Here is a 15901-nt window from a genome sequence, read left to right on the forward strand (position 1 = left end):
TACTGTACTCATACAGCACATGATCGCTTCAATGAGCCACATCCCAAGTGCTCACCAGGCAATGTGACGTGTGGCTGTGGTCTGGATAACCCACCAGAAGTTACGTCCAGCACCTTTACCCTACATCACCAGCCCAACAGCATTCCCACTCATAAATCTAGTTCAGTGATTCCCAAAGTGGGCGTTGCCGCCCCCTGGTGGGCGCTGCAGCGATCCAGGGGGGGCGGTGATGGCCACAGGTGCATTTGTTTTAACTTTTTTTGTATTACCTTTCTATTCTGAGTTCAATAAATAGTTTCATAATTTCAAGCTTCAATGTTTCTAATTTACACCTTTCTTTACTATATTTTACAAAAAAGGTAGAAACATTAATACATATATCTTTCTGTTTAATTGCTATTAAAATTTTTTAAAAAATTAATTTCCAGGGGGCGCTGAGTAATATTTTTTCTGGATAGGGGGCGGTAGGACAAATAAGTTTGGGAACCACTGATCTAGTTGTATGTTCTTCTTAGGGGAGGGTGAAGTAGCAAAGCATATGTGTTAATAAATGTTTTTAATTTATTAATTCCAAATAACTTAAGGTCTAATAAATTGAATTAAAGAATGTTAACTTTTTAATTTAAATATATTATAACCTAATACATATTTATTATTATTAGGTTATTTTGTATAAACTTAGTACATATTCATATTTGATTCACTTGAATAAAAAATATTGTTCACTACTTCCCAAAATATGTTGCATTTTTAAGCTGAGTGATGATCTCTATCATTAAATCAATTGTATATATCACTGTCTATCACTAAGCTTTTGTAAAAATAGAATAGGTGATGCAATGGTTCCAAATGAGGAGCTTTTGCACCTCTGATCAGCTTAGCTGACCTCCTCTGGCAACGTTCCTTACTTTCCCCAAGCATATAATAATCATAACAATTCAAACAATACTGAAACACGTAGTGTGAAATAAAAGCCTCCTATGACCCAGCTACAACTGCTGTTACGTGTCCTTCTATGTCCCTGGCGATTATAACCTCTGAAAACACACACACGGGCCTCCAGCCACAGTTCTGGGGCCTCTTTAGGTCCACATTCACTTCTCCGTGACCTGGTGCCGCCTCCTGGTCTGAATGCCACACACAAGCTGAGGCTCCACAGTTACACATCCAGCCTGGCATCTTCTGGAACTCCAGACTCGCACGTCCACCCCCTTGCCTCCCTGGGGAGCTCGAGGGACAGCCCGCACTCTGCCCAGGTTCCCCCTCACTTTGCAGAACTCAGTCCTGGGATCAATACTGCACCTCTGTCGTCTCATATCCCACAGCTGCTCCAGCATCAAATCTGTTGGCTCTATCCTCACAGTATTTCTGGAACAGTCCATGCAGCTTCACGGCTACTGACAGAAGCCACCGTCTCCCGCCTGGATTCCTGCAACCCGACTACCTGGTCTCTGTGCTCCACCCAGGCCCAGTGTTCCCCACCCGCTTTGGTCTATCCAGAATATCCCATTGGGGGGAGGGGGGGGTCCTGTGCAAAGTAAGGCAGAGCATGGCTGTCCTTCGCTGAAAACCCTCCATCACTCCCCATCTCACCTCGACAAAAGCTGCGTCCTCAAGGCATCCCACAAGTACTGGCGGCCTCCATCCCTCCCGCCTCATTTCTACCCTCTCCCACTCCAACCACATGTTTACCATTACTCATCTGTGTCCCCCTTCAGCCCATAAAGGGGGCTCCACCCCCCACTTGGAGCTTCATAGTGGTGTCCCCCCTGCCTGGAGCACTCGTCCCAAGTACTGCATCTGAGTGGCTCTGCCCTCACCTCCCTCAGGGAGTGACTCACACTGTCCTGGGAGCCCACCCTGGCCACCCTATTTAAAACCAACCACCACTCCATCCTGACACTCTAACTGCTTGGTTGCACTTTGTCTCCTCATAAAACTTCCTGCCATCCGACATCCACATCATTCATTCATAGGTTCATTTACATGACTTTCTACCATCTAATGTCTGTGTATTTTCTGTATGTATGTATATATTTTCACCGAGGCATTCAAAACACCCATATGAGCCTGGAACACAGTAGGCCCTCAGTAACTATGTATTAAATAAAGAATGATGCAGTTACAGATAATATTAAAAATAATTCTGCATCTATCGTTTCTCACTTAATAGCATATTGTTGACATCTATTACTGTCAACATTTAGATGTATTACATTTTATTTTTAATTCAATGCCTTCCCTCCCGAACTTTTTAAAATTATACAAGTGGTATAAGCTTATATAAACTTGCAAAACATACAAAAGTGTATAAAGGAAGAAGTAAAAACCACCGTTTACACCATCAAACACCTGCATTTCTTGTCAAGGATGAGGGTGACTCCCAGAACCTCTCGCCATGCACCCATAAACACACACAGGTGCACATAGTAGGTGCTTTGTATCTAACGAGACACTGCACGCATTGTTCTGCTTTGTACTCAGCAATGTATGGTAGACCGTCTGAGTCAGGTGGACCAGACCACCCCATTCTTCTAAGCGACACTGAGAATCCCCACATGGAGGCACCATAATTTACTTAGAAATTCTCTACTGATGACTATTTACAGTCCAGCGGTTCTCAACCTGTGGATTGCAACCCTTTCACAGGGGTTGCCTAAGACCATCGGAAAACAAATATATAATTACATACTGTTTTTGTCATTAATCGCTATGCTTTAATTATGTTCAATTTGTAACAATGAAATTGGGGGTCACCACAACATGAGGAACTGTATTAAAGGGTCGCGACGTTATGAAGGTTGAGAACCACTGACACTGTTTCCAAGTTCTCCCTCTTTTTCAATGTATAAGAAGTGTTTTTGCCAGGATTTGCATGTACATTTCATTCCTATCATAATACTTTATGTTGAACACACCACCTTGATGTATTGGTTTTCTCATCTATTCTGCCGGCCCCTGACTTGAATCCAAGCACATAGGATGGGAAACCTGTTTGTAGAAAGTGCCTCCCATGTAGCAGGGGCTCAATAAACAGAGTGGAGAAATGGGTGTGTTCTTTTGCACATGCTGGCAATATTCTCACAAGATAAAATGCGTAGAAGATAAAGAGCTATGCCAAAGGGCAATCTAACCTTGAGTGTTAATTTCTAATGGTTAGATGTGATTTTAGGATTGTTTTATAGCCCTCAGAATTTGAGCTAACCATGCTTGCACTTTGACAAGTATGAACTTGAGAGATTAGATGAATATTGTTTTTGACAAGTTTTGGATAATGCCTAATTATCTTACTTATAAGGCATTTGAAAAGGAGAAATATCTAAGAGTAAAATTACTTGGAAGCCAGAGGAGACCTAATATTAACTCACATCTTTTGGGTAAGAGACGAGGGAAGCTTCCCATCACTGGATGGGACTGGCCAGGGCAATACCCCCTTAGAAAGACTGCCCCTGGGGACCCAGCAATTCCATCTCTCAGCTCCTAACCTGGAGCAACAAGCTCCCCTGCACATGAACCTGAGGATCCATATGACTGTGATTACATTTAGCTGTAGAAATCGTCTCTCTCTCTCTACCCTCAGAGACCTAGCCTTTCCCCCCCGCAATCAGCAACCCCGAGGCAGCAGAAGACAGGAGCCGGACCTGAGGAATGGACTCTGCAGGAGGGAGAACATCCTGACTGGCTGTGTCAGCTCCCGAGCCCTGAGGTGGAAAGTCCCCCTGGCTACTTTCCCATGGAACAGAGAGCTGCGCTCAGACACTGACTCCCGGCTCTCCCCTGCCCTGGCAGCTCCCAGGACAACTCGGAACCCCCAACCCACAGTGCCCTGTGCTTTATCCTATAGAATCTGTAATGCACGCGCCATGCTACTGGGGGTCCGGGCTCTGAGCATGAGCTGCCTGCTCTCCTGGGTGGCATCATTCATGATAAAACAGCCAGTCTCCCCCCAGTTCTCAGGATTTAGGGTGTGGCTCTGCCAGCACCAGGCTGGGGTTAGCAGTGGGGAACACAGGTTCCTTCTGTTTGGTAACAAACAGAGAGGCACGTGCACAGATGTCTACCTGGCACTGTTTACAACAGGGACACACTGGAAACAGCCCCAGCAGCAGGTGGCCATGCTATGGAATACTTAGCAACTGTCTTTAAAGGCAATGGCTCAGTAATTAACGGTGGAAGTCTTCAGGACATGCTCTGAGGAAAACAGCAAGCAGCAGAGTGTGGACAAGATGACAGCGTCTGTGTTTCCTCATCATAGAGCAGTCCTTTCTATTCTGGGTGTTTCTTAAAGACAAGGAAAGAGGCCGAGAAGACCCACAGCAAACTGAGAAGAGGAAAGATTATCCCAACGATCGCAGGAGAACTGTGGCCTTATTCTCTCATTTCTATAAGGAGAGAGCATCATATGTAACTTATATTCTTAAACATCAATGTAGGAAAGAGAGCCCAGGAGGCCACAGGATGAGACACTGACTCCCACGCACACTGTTTCCTGCCTCCAAGCCCAGTCCTTTTGGTTTTTTTACCGTGCAGCCTCTCTTACTTGCTTATGAAACACAAATCTTATGTTTTTATAGGAACAGCTTAAACATTTGATCAAGAGTAAATTAAACACAAATAATTTTAAATGTTAAGATATTTTTACGTCACAGCTAAAGTCAGAAATTTGGAAGGCTACCTCACCCACAGATAGACTACCCCCCAGATGATTCTTTTTTTTCTTTCAAATCTCACTGGAGAAGGTGCTCCCATAACCCTGTATTGTTAATAAGTTCCAGTGTGAGCACCACTTATAATTGGGTAGTTGGGGATCAAGTGTCTCTCACTCACACACATACAAAACCAATATAAACAAGGAAAATAGTCTTCAGGGTACTGGAGAAATTTCAATTTGATCTGAGATAAAATCTGGGGAAAATATATACCTTGGTTTCTCTGAAAAATAATTTCTGCCATAAAATATACCTTTAATATCACAGAAGTCAATTTCCCTCTAAAATTTCTGGGAAAAAACTTGATAAAAAGTGAACATCAATTCCAACATCCAATATGACAAACATCAGTTCCAACATCCATTATGACAAAGAAAACTAACTTACTCAGGTTGTGATTGTCCTTTTTTTGTCTCTCTTTAGCCAACGCTCTCGCTTCCGACTCTGTGGGGAAAATACACGCTGTGCACGTGAATGAAGTAATTAGAAACTGGAACTGGTCAAGGCACACGACAATGTGAATACAGAACAGCCCCTTTTTCCAGGAGGCAAACTCATCTGACCTGACTCTAAACAATACTAAAAAGTCTGCATTTTTTTCAGTTGAAATATATATCAAATAAATGCAACCCATGGCTTCTACAAAATAGTGAGAGACCAGTGGCCGGGTCACAGCACAGGCGCACTGGGAACAGACAGGCGCGGAGGAGAAAAGCAGCAAGTGCTACAACCTAACATTCCTCCCTCAGGAGTCAGACCGGCTTTCCAGGCAACAGGACTTTGAAGTCTTTCTTTGATGCCTGTATATCACACGCCCTGAAAACTTGCAGCTGGAGAAGCACAGGCTGCACACGGAGTCGTTAGGTGTATATTATTACATACACTGATATCCATAATTCACAAGCTGAATGAGTGAAGCTGGGGAGGGCAGCCGCAGTATTTCCAGGGTGTTTTCCTCACATGGAGGGGCAGGCAGCTGTTACTTTTGCCCTCCACCTCAGGATCTTAGTTTGTTTTGTTTCCTTTTATTTCTAGGTTCCAGCTGGACCCCACACTTCTCTGCCTGCCAACTTCAACGCACCAGCTGTGGGCCAGCTCTGGTCAAGGCGCCCAGTGGGCTTCTGTGCATTTGGGCTGTGACCACGTCCCCCCACCCTGGCCCTGGGAGAAGGGTTCCCTCTCAAGGTTGGGTACACATTAGTATTCATCCTTTTTTAGTAGTTCACTGCCTGTATATGAACTCTGTTCATATCACTGTACGGTTTCGTCCTCGTGTTTTCCCACCTAATACAGGTGGGAATACTGGTCTTAATAAAGACCATCCCTCCCCACCCCTTAGGACAGATCGCTGACTCCTACACCTGCTTGCCTTTGGTGACATCATGCATGCTGCCCCTCTGGCACCCCAACTCCTGTCCATTGGCTCCCTTTCCTGGCATTATACCCTGTCCTGTCTAGGTAAGTCACTTTTTTAGATGCAAGTGACTTTAGAAGTATACTATCCATTGTATCTGCTTTTTAAAAATTTAATACATCTATACCCTTTCACCCACTTCTTCCATTCCTCACCCCTGCCTTTGTGGTTTTCCTAGGTTTTTGAAGAAACAATCATATACATAATTCAAACGCTACTTCGAACTCAAGTAGTAAGAATTTTAATCATGTCGCTCTAACTATATTTTATTATTTAATAAAGATCTTATTTAGCAATATTTACTAAAACCTCATGGTACTTTTCTTTCCTGTAGGGTACTTACTACTTGGTTGGCCTTTGATGGTTTCTAATGTATTAATTAATTAGTAATCTTTTTTAGCCCAAATCAGTGTTTTTCTCCTGCCACAATTTTGTGAAGTAGTTTTTAAAGATACCAATAGGACAGGGATTTTTTGCACCAAATCTATATTCCATATTCTCAGTCTGTTCACCCAAAACCACAGAATGCAAGGACCAAACAGAAACAGGGGGTGGGGTGAGGGCCATACAAGTCAGCATGGTAGAATGCCAGGCCCACATCCTCACGTTTTAACGGCCGAATGCCTTCCCTAAAGCATTAAGCAAAAGGGAGAAATAGGTAATTTCACACTTGCCTCAGAACAAACAATACCCATCACTCCATTCTGTAATTTATTTTTTACTCTGTGTAATACGTCTTTTGCACTTACTACAGCAAAATAATAGGAGGCATCTGAAGATGTAAAAAATATATGCTTCCCCATCCCAGCTGCAGGCTTAAGGGTCTGTGGCAGGAAAATTCACACAGGGGCCCTGAGATGCCTCCAGGGGCTTGGCAAGTGAGGAACACACCAGAGCGGGCAGAAGCATTCACAGTGCTGTCTGCTGCGCCTCCTCCCGCGCCCCCAACAGAGCGGCAGCCGTCACAGGTACACGGGGGCTGCCGCAGAGCTGTGGTACAGGGAGCCACGGCAGCCCGGGCTCCCAGGATCTCAAGAAGTACTGGACACGAGGATTTTCACGTAAAGTCCTCCATCTTAAAATATTGCTCTAAGTTTTACCTGCTGCATAGATTTTAAAAAGTATGTCTGTGAGTTGGAAACAGACTGGAGGTCATTATTTTGATTACTTTACGCATCAGAAAATTAACAGAAAATCCCTAGTAAGCAGCACATTTGCTAGGTGTTTACCTGTGAGCTCCCTTTTTATGTTGGGAAGGTTGGCTGGACAGGAGTTGCTGACGGTGAGGCCAGGGGGGGGCAGTCCTTGATTGCCATAAAGGTCAATCAGGTTTCCGGAGACAGGTAACTGGAGAGAGAAAAGCAGTAACGGAAATGAGTTGTTGAACGAGTTCTAAGTTATTCAGAAAAAACCCATACCCTATATTAGACTTTATTTAAAATAAATGGTTTGATGTAAAAAGTCATTTTTAAATTAGAAAACATGAGCTATTTGCCTTTTCATTCACTCACAGGTGCAGTGTCTCCTTGGCTAGTTCCCCTTGCAAGAGGAAGGGACACAGACTCACACCCACAAGCGGTACAGGCCCAGCTGGCAGAGGACGCCCCGCACAGCTCAGGGCCAGTGCGGGTGCTGGCTGTTGCTGTAAAATAGGGTTCTATATGGCATGCCTTTCTCACTCAGTCGGGATTTTCACCAAAGCCAATTTTCTTCCTTCCTTTTCTTCCTCTTTCTCTTATTCATTCTCTCTCTCTCTCTCGGAAAAGCAATGAAAAGCATTTACTTATTGGAAAAGAAATGATTTCCTTATTGCTAATGGAAAGCTTTTTTCTTGAAACTGAAATCTTTCACAAAGCCACTAGAGGGAGCTCACAGACTTTAATAAAAGTAAAAAATAGTACTAAAAAAAAAAAAGAGAAAAGGAAGTATTTAGCTTTCTTAAGATAGGTTAAAAGCAGTTTTCTCTAGCTCTGAATTGAATATTTTAAAGTAGTAAAAATATTTTTCCCCAACACTGGCGTCCTTTTGTTGTATATACATTTTCCTGTAACTAGTTCATGGGAAGAGCTTGATGGGCCCATTTTTGTAGACATAAGAGGTCCAAGACATTGTGTTTTTCCCACTCCCTGAGATAAAATTCTAAGGATTAACTACAGGGATAGTTAAGTGAAACTTCCCATTTTCACCCAATTCAATTCCGGTAGCTACTACTACCTGGTGAGACTTTGCCTCCCTCAGCCCTGCCCTTCCTTGGTTGCATACCTGAGCTGTAAACTTAGACAGCATTCAAACATGATTAAAAAGTTTAGTGGCCAAGAGGTACTGAGTAGAATTGTACTGCACATCCTACCTTTCTTCTCTCAAATAGCCACTGACATACAGATGCAAATATCGCACGAAGTAAAGATAGAATCAAATGTGTTTCCTCTCATGGGCAGCCACCAGCCATCCATTCCTTTCATGGCTTCTAAACAAATACTCTGTGAACTAAACTCCAGGCTCAAGAGAGGGGGAGGGCCTGCCCACAGTAAGATCCTTCCTAAGGGTAATGCGGCCCTAGCTCTGCTACGGTGGGTGGGGGATGAGACGCCACCAGCAGAGCAGGGCTCTCTCTTTTCTACTAGGCTGTTTTTCCTTTTTGAAGGACAACACCTCTATCCCATCCCTGAGGCATATAAACGATGCAATGGGATCATGTAAAAAGCTCCTGGACCACATTTCAAGGCCCTTTAACTAAGAAAGTAATAAAAAGGTGACTGATTATTAGCTATCATTTCACAAAATTGTTTCATTTTAATTAGGTCACCTTCTTAGGGTCAACCTTGCCTTGTGTGTGTTCAGTTTTATTCTTGTCCAGCTTAACACAGCAGAGCAAAAGGTACTCCACTGTCTCAATACCATAGAGTTGGAGCCGCTATGACATCTCGTCACTGTCAGGATTACAAAGACTCCTCCCAGCTTCCTGAAATTTCAAATTCAGGGAGAAGTACTGGGTACTATTAAACCAAGAAAATGACTCCAAAATTCAATATAACAAGCTAAATAACTATTCCCGTAGCTCTGGAAATAAACCATATGTATCATGTTTTCAAATGTAACTTGTAAGCAAAACATGCAATTGTGTTATGATGATGATTGATAGGGATTTTAAAATCCTGTCATCAATTCATCTGGGGAGACACCTAATTGACAGCTTCTCCAGGACAAGGACCTATTTCCTAACCATTTTCTAAAGGAAGATGGTCTGTGTACATAGACTTAAGTGCAGAATCGCAGAAAGAGGGAGAGACAAGAGGGTGAACGAATCAAAAACTGGGAAAAAGAGAGACACAGGAGTGTGGGGTAGAAAATAGGACGAGAGTCACAGAGGCAGAGGGGACAAGGGATGGAAAAGCAAGTAGACAGGCTGGCAGGTGGGGAGACAGAGCCAGACTGGGGAGACCCAGTGAGGACGGGACTGGAGGCTGGAGCGGCATGAACTGGCAGTGACTCCTGGAGGGAGAGGACCTCAAATCTTCAGAGATGCCTCATCTTACCCACCGAGTCAGACAGCGTTACTTCCCATCAGAAAAGCAGCATAGAACCCTCCTCCTGCTTTGGTGGCCTTTCCTATCCTCACAATTAGGAGCTGGCAACAGAACCCGGCAGCATGTTTTGCTGGGGAAAGTTGAATTCTGTGGGGGCTAGTCTGGCCCAGGCACAGAACTAGACAGGCTCTTGTGTGTTATATTACTGATTTTACAGGAGAAAAGCCACAGTTCTAGCTGCTTGCATGGTAGGAGGCCCATGTCCCACGTTCTTAGCAGCAGTGTGTGTGTGTGTGTGTGGGGGGGGGGGGGGTGAGGAAGTCTCAACCTGCTGATGTTAATGAGAAGCTGCCGTGTTCAATTAATTTCCAAATGCCCCAAACAATTCAAAGCCCAGAACATTTCAAAGCATGGAGAGTCAAACTCACAAAGTAATACTGTGGCGACTCCACACCTGGCTTGGGAGTCAGAGACCAGCTCAAGCCGGCCTCAGGCATGACTTGCTTTGATACAGAAAACTGTGCCCCGTGTTAATTGCCAACAATTGGCTGGCCATTCATCAGCCTGCAGCTCACATCTAAACACAGGAATCGGAGTGTGGGGCTGAGATGCTCACTCAGTATCTCAAACCAGTGATTTTCGCTCCAAGGGACATGTCAATGTCAAAGACACTGTTGGCTGTCACAACTGGGAGGGGGTGCTATTGACACCTATGGGTGGAGGCCAGGGGTGCTGCCACACATTGTGAAGTCCACAGGACGGCCCCCAACCCAGGATCACCCACCTCACATGTTAACAGTGCCAAGGCCAAGAGGCCCTGCCCTAAATGGTGGCGTCTGTTCTTTGTATTAATGGCCGTCATTCGTTGAAGCTACTAAAAGGAAGGTTGATTAAAATGGTACGGCTTTCTAATTGAAAATTAGTCTCCCAGTCGTGCATATTTAAGAAAGGATTCTGTGGTTCCCCTTCTGGATTAGAAAAACTCCCCCATAAACACAGTGAACATCAAAATTAGCTCCAAGCTTTGGAGCTAAGGAAGTAAAGGCATCTTCCAATCCAAGGAGGGGTGTCTGCTGGACTGCCCAGCACCTTCACCTGGTGGACAAGACCTCACTTCCGGCACCGGGACAGCGGGGAGCACAGCCCCTCGGCAAACACGAAGGTGGACTCACCTGGGGGTGTGACCCAAACTTGGTCTGGATGAGGTTGTTCAATTTTCTGATCCACCAAAAATGATTACTTTTCCAAGTAAATGATCATTGTAAAATATTTCCCTCTGGATAGTCCCCTTCTCTGAGGATCAATGGGCACTGTTAGCACTGCGAACTGGGACTCTATTCCTTGTTTCTGATGCCACAAGAGGCCCTTGTGCTCGCAGAAGAGTGGTTTCTGGACTCCAGTTCCCTAAGGACAGTTTCCTCTCTGTGTTCCTTCCACTTTGTTTTTTTAATAACTTGAAACAAAGATTTCAAAGAATCAAATAAAAGGGAAAAATGCCTAACATGAAAAACACTGTTTAAACTTCACTGTGGAAAAAATTAAAATGTTAGTAAGTTGTAGTAGCTTTGTTATTTAATTTTGATAACCAAAACCCAAATTTATTAAAAATAAAGGCTTAACTAACATTTAGTGAGCACATATCAGGGCCAGGGCTGTTCAAATGTTTTTGTTTTTTTTTTTTTGCAGACGAATTCTTGATTCTACTGTTTAGATGCTGTTTTTATCCCCATTGTCTGGACTAGAAAAGTGAGGCAGAAAAGTCAACTGGCTTGGGAGTATGTGTTGAGTGCAGAGGTGTGGCTCAGAGTCTGTGTTTTAAGCCTCTACAACACACTGCCTTAGCAAAATGCTGAAACAGTTTTCTTGTGGGAAGGCTCCACTGGGGCCACATGCCTTTTCCAGGGTGCGAATATAGAAGGGAAATGAACTCCAGGACAGTCAGTGACTTCTGAGGGTGGTGACTGGTTACTATTCCTCTCCCGGCTGGGAATCACTTCAACTCTGCCCAGTGGGGTGGGGGGTCCTATCTGGGAACTCTGCTGAGATAGCCTCCCCGCTCCTGACACCCTTCTCCATTCAAGGTCTGCCTGGTGCCCTGTCCAGCAGGTGAGCCCCCTTCTCAGAGGAGCACCCCCTCACCTGCATCGAGAGGCCTCGCCCAGTGTGGGCTGGGTATTCGGCATTTAGTGAAGCTAAACCGACCTTCACTTCACTGCAGGAGCAATCAATGAGGGAATATGATCCAATGAGAACAGAATGAGGAGACACATGGATTTAGTCTAAAGCAGAGAAGAAATGGGGTCATGACAACTGTCTCCAGAGGTGCTGTCACAGGACGAGTTCTCCGTGAGGTGAGCTGCGGCCCGTCTGGGATTCCCAGAGACTCACTGTGAGGACCATCAGGGTAGCTAAGCATGAGGCTATTCTAACGTGCAGCTGGACATAGTCAGGTGCTCAATAAATACCATCTGAATAAAATACCATCACAATTATTTTATAGTGTAATAAATTACACTTGATAATTAAATATGTTGAATACAACTGTGTCAATGCTAACTGCTCTACATCCTTTATGGGATGACCACGTGAGGGAGACGCAATTATCAGCCCCATTTGACAGAAGGGGAAATGCAGGGCTTTGGGAAGCCAAGTAACGTGCAAGGTCACTCGTTAAATGGCAGACGTAGGGTTGGAACCCAGGTCTGATGAAAACCTCCAGCTCCTAGCCATTGTTCATCACTGCTTCCCTGGAGGCATTAGAAGTTGGATTCTGATTTCCTGGCTGGGGACACAGAGGTCATGCAATAGAAGGTCAGTGCAAGAGAAGGGTAGGTCAGATGTCCTTTTGTTGAGAAAAACAAAAGCAATGATGATTTTTAAATTATATCAATTCTACAGTCCTCCTGAATGGGCCCAGATATCCACTAGACACCACTGGCAAAGGGACCACCTCACCACCAAAGTTCTTTTGGGATGACTGGGCATGGCTGATTAACGCGGCTGGGCATGGAAAACACTAGAAATATACCCCTGGCCTTGGGTATATTTATAAATTCCCGAGAGCAAGCTCACCTGGGCTTTTGCCTGCCGACAGGTATGGTCTGCCTCACAGGAGGCACAAAGCTGGAAAGGGAAGGGGTCCCCGGAAGCCAACCGAGGGCTCAGAGAGGACAGCGTGTTTGCATGGACACATCTGTCAGGACGGCAGAACGTTTAGTTCTTTCAAAATCAGGGGTGAATTTAAATGGGAAGGGGTTGATAAAAACTAAAGATCCTAGAAGAGGCTTGAGATTTCAAGGCGGTGTCCTCACCCCTCCAGACATCAGGTAAATGAACTTGATGGAAAAGAAAAGAAAATGCTAACTATAAAAATGTAGCTTACTACAATGTAGGCGTAAATTACTACGTTATCATACTCCCTGGCCAAGAGAAGTTATTATAGGAATTTAGTTTGTAAAAATTCGTTTATTGTAGTAAAAAAAAAATCACATAAAATATACCATCTTAACCATTTTTAAGCGTACAGTTCAGTGGCGTTAAGTATATTCACATTGTTGTGAAACATCTCCAGAGCTTTTTCATCTTGCAAATCTGAAACTGCACCCCTCAACCAATGACTCCCCTTCACCCCTATGCGAGTTCGCGTTTATGCTAGTTATTGAGGACTATGCTAGTGCGTGGCATTGCTCTCGTGGAAAGCGACAGGACTGGCTGGGCACACACAGACTACTGCGGAGCCGACTGCCACGCCACGCTTCCTAACCTGTGACGGCAGCAATGATAACCCCACCTGACTAACAACTCGCAGAATAACTGCAAGGACAAAACACACCTGCAATGAGACTGGCAAAGAGTAACATAAGATGCAAATGTAAGGAGCGAAATACAATGAACAACACAGGTAAGGCTCCAAATTATAGGAAGCAGTAACACGTAAGAGCAAATAGTTCTACTTTTTAAAAATTTACTAAAATAGAAATAAATTTTGCTGCTGATGGTAACCTGACTGTCCCCCTATCACCTGTGAATAGCAAGATGCTGCCTTACAGACTGCATTATTTCTTCAGGCTAGAACCCTGCTGGGCGCAGCAGCCCACCGGCCGGGGCAGCGTGCGCTCAGCGGGAGAAGGACGTCAGGGGGACAGGAAGGCCTGCCGTCCGACTGAAAGTGGACCCGGACTCCAGGAAAGTGGAGTGTTGTTAACTTTTGATGTCCCAGTCACTTCTTTGTGATCCTGAGATGATTCTGTTTTATTATTAATACATTTCTCGATGAATCACTTCCAAAGATAAACTAAAAGTTCTGGAAAAGGAAGAGAACACTGAAAATAGCCCAAGGTTTTCCTTAAAGAAAAGTCATCAATACCGTATTTGCCATTTGCAAGGCAGGGTCCATCAAGCTCAGGATTTCTTCATTATAACTTGATTCTAGGCTAATGATGTCATCGATAACATCATCCATCTGCAGGAAAAAGGGCAATGGGAGAGAGAGGTAAGCAAAAACCATGCAAAGCAACCCAAAAAGAGATCCAACTCTTTTCTTACCCATAGCAATAACGATCTTCAGATTCTAAGAACTGTCCTCTTTCTCCAAAAATGTGAACGTGACTAAGGCCATTAGCACGCCAGGCGGGGATGGCGCTGTGCTCAGGGATTCTCACTGGCTAAGATTTACCTTCCACAGTAGCCCAAGCGGGGACGGTGCTATTATTACAGCTGTTTTCCAGGTGGGATAAACGACAAGCAACTACCCCAAAGTCACTCGTGCAAGGCTCAGTGTCCCAGGTTGAACCCAGGCTCTCAATTGCAGTGGTATTACACTTCCCAGGCCCTCCCTGGAGGAGGGACACATGGGGGGCAGTCCAGCCCCTCGCTCCCGTCAGGGCGTGGGGCATGGCTCTCGGCCCTGGCAGCCTGCACTGATCTCACAGTGACTTGTAAAGTAAGTTTCTTCTTGAAAAACTGCCGTGTGTTTGGTGCTCCCCGGGGACTCCCCAGGGCGAGGTTATCATCACAGCCCTGGAGCGGACATTCCCACTGGACAATTTTATTCCTAAAGTATCAAAGCACCAGCTGTGATGGTAAACAATAGCGATTACGTGCGCATCGCAGCAGCTGCAAGACAAGTCAACGAGAACATTTCTCCACAAACACCTTATGTACATGGGCTAGTTGTGTGTGTGCGTGTACACACACACACACGCACGCACGCCACACAGGCTTGGATCTTAAGAGTCCTTCGTAAGCACATGACGAAATCTCAGGACTCAGAGACATGTTCCTGTGGGTCCTGTTTTTTGTTTGTTTTTTTTTTTGCCACTTCCAATTAAACAGGACAAGCTCCAGTATCATGGGACTTGTTGGAACTTTTGTTCTCCCTCTTTCTGTACTGAAGGCAAAGCCCCCAATCTTTAATGCTTCAGTGGGCCTATCTGTAAAATGGGTTAATAATGCTCACTGCCTTATTGGATTCTTATAAGGTTTCAGAATAAATCATGCAAAGTGCTCACAATTCCTGAGAACAGTGATTGGAAGTCAGTTTTGAATAATTGCCAGCATACTGTTTATTAGGTTCTATCTCTAGGTATACCAGTTTTATTTGTTTTGTTTGTTTTTAAGAGATAATTTTCTAATTATGCTAGTGAACAGGCAAATGGGCCAAGGGACTTAAAAAAACCTTTCTTTGTAAATTTTTATTTTGTTTTCACTATAAAAATTAGAGGACCTGGTGTGCTAAAGTTTTTAAATAATTTTTCTTTTATGAAAAAAGTAATGCAAACTGATAACAGAAAACATAAAAATGCAATAATTTTTGTGGCTTATTATTTTGCTTTCTCTTATACATCTATACACACATTTTAAATATATAACTATATCAATAAATGAATGTAGCATAATTTATCTACCCATTAAGTAGAGTGTCATAGAACCTTTAATTACTTGGGAAAATATCCATGAAATATTATTAAATTAATAGTTTCAGAATATATGCTCCATGAGATTCCATTTTACAAAACAATATATGATAACATATGAACCTATTACTAATAATAGCCTATCAAAATGGCTACCCTACACATTTGCATAATGTACACTGATGCTGGTATCTAAATGAATTAAAGCATTTTAATTTTGTTTACTGAACTTTATGTATTATAAGCACTATTTAATTACTTAAAGCAACTTAGGGAAAATGCATTTTAAGTTTACTCTCCTTAGTAATTATTTAATCTTGAGACACTATGAAGAAA

At 43.9% G+C, this 15901-nt stretch overlaps 1 protein-coding gene across 7 annotated transcripts in view; it reads right to left on the minus strand.

Moving 5' to 3' along the window:
• Positions 1-15901, minus strand: part of MITF (melanocyte inducing transcription factor) — a gene marked incomplete at its 5' end in the record, with an annotated part of 240918 nt that overhangs the window by 13222 nt on the left and 211795 nt on the right. For 4 of the 7 annotated variants that reach the window (XM_081105621.1, XM_081105625.1, XM_081105622.1 and 1 more), the window contains 3 exons: positions 5097-5171; positions 7353-7470; positions 14017-14112. In XM_081105621.1, coding sequence (XP_080961747.1) covers positions 5097-5171; positions 7353-7470; positions 14017-14112 — 289 coding nt within the window. The remainder of the gene's footprint in view (positions 1-5096; positions 5172-7352; positions 7471-14016; positions 14113-15901) is intronic. The other 3 variants (XM_081105624.1, XM_081105623.1, XM_081105627.1) reach the window with 1 other exon arrangement.

This window comes from Myotis nattereri (assembly GCF_964212035.1).
Source record: "Myotis nattereri genome assembly, chromosome: 14".
NCBI lineage: Eukaryota > Metazoa > Chordata > Mammalia > Chiroptera > Vespertilionidae > Myotis > Myotis nattereri.